Source organism: Chrysemys picta, chromosome 14 (genome assembly GCF_011386835.1).
Source record: "Chrysemys picta bellii isolate R12L10 chromosome 14, ASM1138683v2, whole genome shotgun sequence".
NCBI classification, from domain to species: Eukaryota; Metazoa; Chordata; order Testudines; family Emydidae; genus Chrysemys; species Chrysemys picta.
The window spans coordinates 8,860,952-8,866,951 of NC_088804.1; the positions used below are offsets into that span (position 1 = coordinate 8,860,952).

General features: G+C 51.1%; 1 protein-coding gene across 1 annotated transcript in view; it reads right to left on the reverse strand.

Moving 5' to 3' along the window:
* LOC101952494 (cell surface A33 antigen-like) overlaps positions 1-4,745 on the reverse strand; it is a 51,094-nt gene extending 46,349 nt beyond the window's left edge. Inside the window, exon 1 of the mRNA XM_065566922.1 lies at positions 4,511-4,745. Coding sequence (XP_065422994.1) covers positions 4,511-4,571 — 61 coding nt within the window. The 5' untranslated portion in view covers positions 4,572-4,745. The remainder of the gene's footprint in view (positions 1-4,510) is intronic.
* Positions 4,746-6,000: the final 1,255 nt, after the last annotated feature.

A 6,000-nucleotide genomic window follows, 5' to 3' on the forward strand; every position in this document is an offset into this window, starting at 1 on the left:
ATAAATGGAGCAGAGACTACAGCGCTTGTGGACTCGGGGAGTGCTATCACTCTTATATCGGGTAAGCTGGTAAAAAGTAGCCAGCTGCGACAAGCCAAATGTGTAGCAGTGACGTGCGTGCATGGGGCCATGAGCCATTACCCCACCATCCCAGTGGAGATAGAGGTTCAGGGGAACCCCATTGAGGTGACAGTGGGCGTAGTTCCTAAACTCCCATATCCTGTAGTCATTGGGAGGGACTATCCAGGGTTTGATAATTTACTCCCCCCGGAGAGGCTGGAGGGAGGTGGGGACCCTGGAGGCAGCGAATCATCGTTGGAGGAATGTCAACCCCCAGTGTTCGCTGAGTTTTCTCAGGATCCATTCTCAGCCCCCAAAAAGGCCCGGAAGACAAAAAGAGAGAGGAAGGCTGCGAAGGCCTTGGGAACCCAGATCCTGACCCAGGGCCAGAAGACTGCGCTAGTAGGCAGAGGGACACGAGCAGCCTTCAGAGAAACTACCACCATGGAAGGTGAGCCAGAGGCTGGCCCCAGCCATGACAGCGATGAACCGTTGGAAGAAGCAGAAGCCGGCCCCTGGGAGCTCAGACAGGTTAGTCCCGGGAGAGAGACTTTCGGGCGGGACCAGGCAGAGGACCCTAGATATGATAACGTCGGGGAAGAGGTGACTGAGATAGATGGGATACCAGTGGAGGGGAAGGTCCGGGGTCCAGGACCTTACTTTATAGTGAAGAAAGATCTCCTGTACCGTGTGGTGCAAATGCAGAAGCAGGAGATACATCAACTTCTGGTGCCACAAAAACATCAAAAAGCCATTTTGAGCCTCGCCCACAGTCACCTGTTTGGAGGACACCTGGGGTAGAGAAAACCCAGGCACGGATCCTGCAGAGCTTCTTCTGGCCAGGAGTACATGAAGATGTCCGGCGATACTGCACCTCTTGTCCAGAGTGTCCACTACATAGCCCTCGCCCGCACTTGCGGGCCCCTTTGATACCTCTTCCAATAATAGAGGTACCATTTGAACGCATAGCCATGGATCTGATTGGACCCCTAGAGAAGACAGCTAGGGGCCACCAACATGTGCTGGTTGTACTAGACTATGCACCCCAATACCCGGAAGCCGTCCCCCTACGCAACACAGCTTCCAAGACAATAGCTAAGGAGCTAGTACAGATCTTTTCCCGGGTTGGGCTACCCAAGGAGATACTGACTGATCAAGGGACACCTTTTGTGTCCAAGTTGATGAAAGATCTCTGTTCATTGCTCCATGTACAAGCCCTACGGACCTCTGTATACCACCCACAAACAGACGGCCTTGTGGAAAGCTTCAATAGGATCCTCAAGGCCATGATCAGGAAAGTGGTGAGCCGGGATGGGAAAGACTGGGATACCCTATTGCCTTACCTCATGTTCACCATCCAGGAAGTCCCACAAGCCTCCACAGGCTTCTCTCCATTCGAACTACTATACGGGCACCACCCCCGGGGCATATTGGATATAGCCAGAGAAGCCTGGGAAGAGGAGCCAAATCCCGGAAGGAACATAGAGGAGCATGTACTACAGATGAGGGATCGGATAGCCTGAGTTACACCCATTGTACGGGAACACTTGGAAAAAGCACAGGAGACCCAACGAACCCATTATAACCACCAAGCAAAGCTTCGACGGTTCCAACCAGGGGATCGAGTGATCGTCTTGGTGCCCACAGCAGAAAGAAAGCTGTCGGCCCAGTGGCAGGGACCCTATGAAGTGATTGAAGCCGTGGGAGAGGTAAACTATAAGGTGTGGCAACCAGGCCGCAGGAAACTGGAGCAAATTTACCACATCAATCTTCTAAAACCTTGGCATGATCGAGAGGCATGCTTAGTCACCCAGGAGACCCTCCCCCAGGAGGATAACTTACACAAGCAAGTGAGGATATCACCCGACTTGACTCCGATCCAAAAGATCGAGGCAGCCGACATGATTAATCGCAACCAAGATGTGTTCTCTACAAAACTGGGGCAGACGACTGAGACCTATCACCATATCCACATGATCCCCGGAGCCAAGGTAACATTGAGACCCTACCAAATCCCAGACACCAAAAAAGAAGAAATCAAGGCCAAAGTAAAGAAAATGTTAGAATTAGAGGCTATTGAAGAATCTTACAGTCAGTGGTGCAGTCCAATCGTTCTAGTGCCTAAACCTAACGGTACCGTGAGATTCTGTAATGACTTTCACCGACTGAATGAAGTATCCCAATTCAATGGATACCCCATACCACGCATCGACGAACTGGTTGACCGACTGGGTAGTGCCCGATTCTTGACTACACTGGATCTGACAAAAGGGTATTGGCAGATTCCCCTGACCAAAGAAGCTAAAGAAAAGGCAGCGTTCTCCACCCCGCACGGGCTGTTCCAGTACACCGTCCTCCCTTTTGGGCTACATGGGGCCCCGGCCACATTCCAGCGCCTCATGGATAAGCTGCTGTGCCCCCATACTAGTTATGCAGCTGCATACCTAGATGATGTCATCATCCATAAGCCAGACTGGGGAACTCACTTGGAGAAAGTTGAGGCAGTACTGCGCACCTTAAGGCAGGCTGGCCTCACTGCTAATCCTGCTAAATGCGCCATAGGGCTAGCAGAGGCTACGTACCTGGGATACATTGTAGGCAGGGGCATAGTGAAGCCCCAAACGAACAAGCTAGAGGTGATTCAAAACTGGCCCCGGCCGACCCAAAAGAAACAGGTCCGTGGGTTCCTAAGCGTGGTAGACTACTACCGACGTTTTATTCCCCACTTCGCCAGTAGAGCAAGTCCCCTAACGGACTTGGTGAAGCCCCGAAGTCCAGGCATGGTGAAGTGGACCGACGCAGCAGAGGGGGCATTCGTAGACCTTCGGACGGCCCTCTGTAATGCCTCATAGCCCTGGACTTTAACAAGAAATTTATTTTACAAACAGATGCTTCCGAGGTGGGGTTGGGGGCGGTTCTATCGCAAATGATTGGAGAAGAACACCCGATCCTCTACCTAAGCAGAAAGCTGCTCCCAAGAGAACAGAAGTACGCAGAAGTCGAGAGAGAATGCCTTGCTGTCAAATGGGCCATGGAGACACTACGTTATTACCTCTTAGGCCAGCGATTTACTCTTGTGACGGACCATGCACCCCTCCAGTGGTTGCAGCAAAATAAGGAAAAGAATGCAAGGGTCACCAGGTGGTTCTTATCCCTCCAACTATTCCAGTTCCACAAACAGCATAGGGCTGGATGCCACCATGGCAAGCTGATGGTCTATCACGAGCACAGTGCCTGGCGTCCCAAGTTGCCCAACTCTATGGTGTTGAGCAGAGGGGGGGATATGTGATGGGGCAAGGCCAGATGGCTACAGTAAAGTAGTAAGGAACAGGTATGTTAGCCCCAGGCTAAACAAATCCCTGGTACCCTGGTAACCAAATGTCAGTTGCTCCAGGTTAATCAAGACACCTGGGGCCAATTAAATTCCTTCTAGAAGGCAGTGGAGATAGTTTGATTGGGACACCTGAAGCCAATCAAGGGCTGGCTGGAACTAGTTAAAAGCCTCCCAGTTAGTCAGTGAGGTGGGGGTTTCAGGAGCTGTAGGAGGAAGCCGTGCTGTTGGAGGAACTAAGGAGTACAAATCTATATCAGGTGCAAGGAAGAAGGCCCTGAGGTAAAGGTGAAGGAGATATTGAGTGAGGGCTGCTGTGGAGAAGTGACCCAGGGAATTGTACATGTCCTATTTCCAAAAAGTCAGCTACAATAGCTGCTAATTTTAGGGTCCCTGGGCTGGATCCTGAAGTAGAGGGCGGGCCCTGGCTCCCCCATCCCCTCCCTGATTAATCACTGAGACTGGGAGACAACAGAGACTGTGCGAGGGAGGGTTGCTACTCCTTACTTCCCTTGTTGGCTTATGATGAAAATGGCTCAGTAGGCTGTGACCCTTGCCTCTAGAGAGAGAAGGGCTACGTGGAGGGTCACAGTGAGCCTCTGAGGCTAGCAAAATCTGCCAGGAAACGCAGGACCCACAGAGTCAAGGACCGAACTTTGTCACAATTGTGTTTTAAACTATGGCCAGGTCTATGCTAGAAAAGCTTTGCTACTCTAACTATACCGGCAAACCCTCCTAGAGGAGACACAGCTCATAGCAGGGGGGAAAGTGCTCTTGCTAGTACAGCTTCCACCAGCTCCTTCAGCAAAATAAGCTACACTGCCCACAGCACTTTCTGGCTGGTAGAGCATCTACACTGGGATTTGCTGATACAGAACGTCTTCACAAAAATCACACCTCCCAGTGACAGTGCTGTACCGGCAGGAGTTTCTAGTGTACACCCGGCATAAGAAGAAAATGCTGTAAATTGATTTTCAGTGATGATGCTCAGATCAAAACCAATAACACAGTCGTTACCTCTCTACGCCCTTTATTTCCACAAAAATATTTGTTACAGTTCATCCCTCCTTCCCCTTGAAACACTCGCTTCTCTGAAAGAGCCAAACCCCACAAACTCACCCAGCCACGGAGACAGGAGAAGTGGCCAAAGCAGAGAGAGCCTTTCCAGCCGGGCTCTCATGTTCCTTCGAGAACCTTTCCCTGGCAGCGCTGTCGGGGGCCCTAATCGAGGAGGTGTCAGATCTGCTGCTAAAACAGCCGGTGCTCTTAGTTCTTGCAGCTCATTGGCTGAGGTAACCCCAGAGCCATTGCTGCACTCTCTCTGCCCGGCCCCTTTCTGCGCTGTCCCTTACGAACTCTCCTCTGCTCAACAGTATTTTTATCTGCTGATTCTTTGTTCCACGTGTGAGTTTGCTGCCGGTATCCCCTGCCCACTTCCCTATTCTGTCACACTGAATGTTCTTAGATCACACAGATCTTATCTGTAAAACTCTACACTAACCCGGCCTTCTCAAAGTTTGAAAGTATCAGACCAGCAATGGCCATGGCCCTGAATCTCCCTCGGCAAGGTCTGAGTAATTTATTTTCCAGTTGTATCCTCTCAGAGGGGGCGTGGATCAGGGTCCAGAATAACAAAGATATCATGTAAAATACAGGTGTCATTCCTAAAGAGCGGTGCAATGGGGTTGTAGTGCAAAGACTGAGCAAAATGGAGGGGCTGTTTTAATTTTGCTTTTGAAAATCTCATCAGGTTCTATTCCCTTCTGCAAAACTAAACCCAAACCCAGCCATGGGTCACACCTGAGTCCTATTTTATCTGAGCCCCCCCCCAGATCAGGAAGGGTTTGGGTGGGCAGTTCTGCTGTTGGCCCATCAGTCCCTCACACTGACATGCTGCCTGCATATGGAAGGCCTTCATAGCTGCAGAATTCAATCCATGATTAAGAATGAACATCCCTGATGCCTGATACATGCTGCCACATCCAGGAGATGGCAGACCCAGTGCACAGATGTGATGTCCTGTCATACAAAATGATGCAAATTAACTCTGCACAGGAAATGACACACACCTGGCAATCTAAGTTTGAAAAGAAGAGTGTGTTTTACTTAACCGGTAGAGCAGTGCAGCGTCCATTGGTAATAAGCTATGCTCCAATGGAGGGTAAGCAAAGTAAGGGTGGAGGAGAGCAACTGTACCTGGTGTGATAAGGAATGTCCCTGGTGATCGTATTTGGGAAGAAGGCAACACTGTTGGCCATACATGTCTAGGTGTGAGCAATGCAACAGGTTTCAGCTGTCATAATGGAGGCAACGAAGTATGTCACACCTGCCAAGAGGAAGGCAATGCAGAGGGCAAAAGGAAATCTTATGTTACTTCAGACAGAGTAAGGTGACATCCAGGGCTGCCCAGAGTATTCAGGGGGCCTGGGGTTGGCGGTGGGGGTTCTTCTGCTCCGGGTCTTCGGGGCACTTCGGCGGAGGGTCCCGAAGCGAGTGAAGGACCCGGCGCCAAACTGCCACCAAAGACCCGGAGCGGAAAGAGCCCTCGCCACCGAATTGCTGCCGAAGACGTGGAGGGGAAGAAGCCCTCACCGCCCAATTGCCGCCGA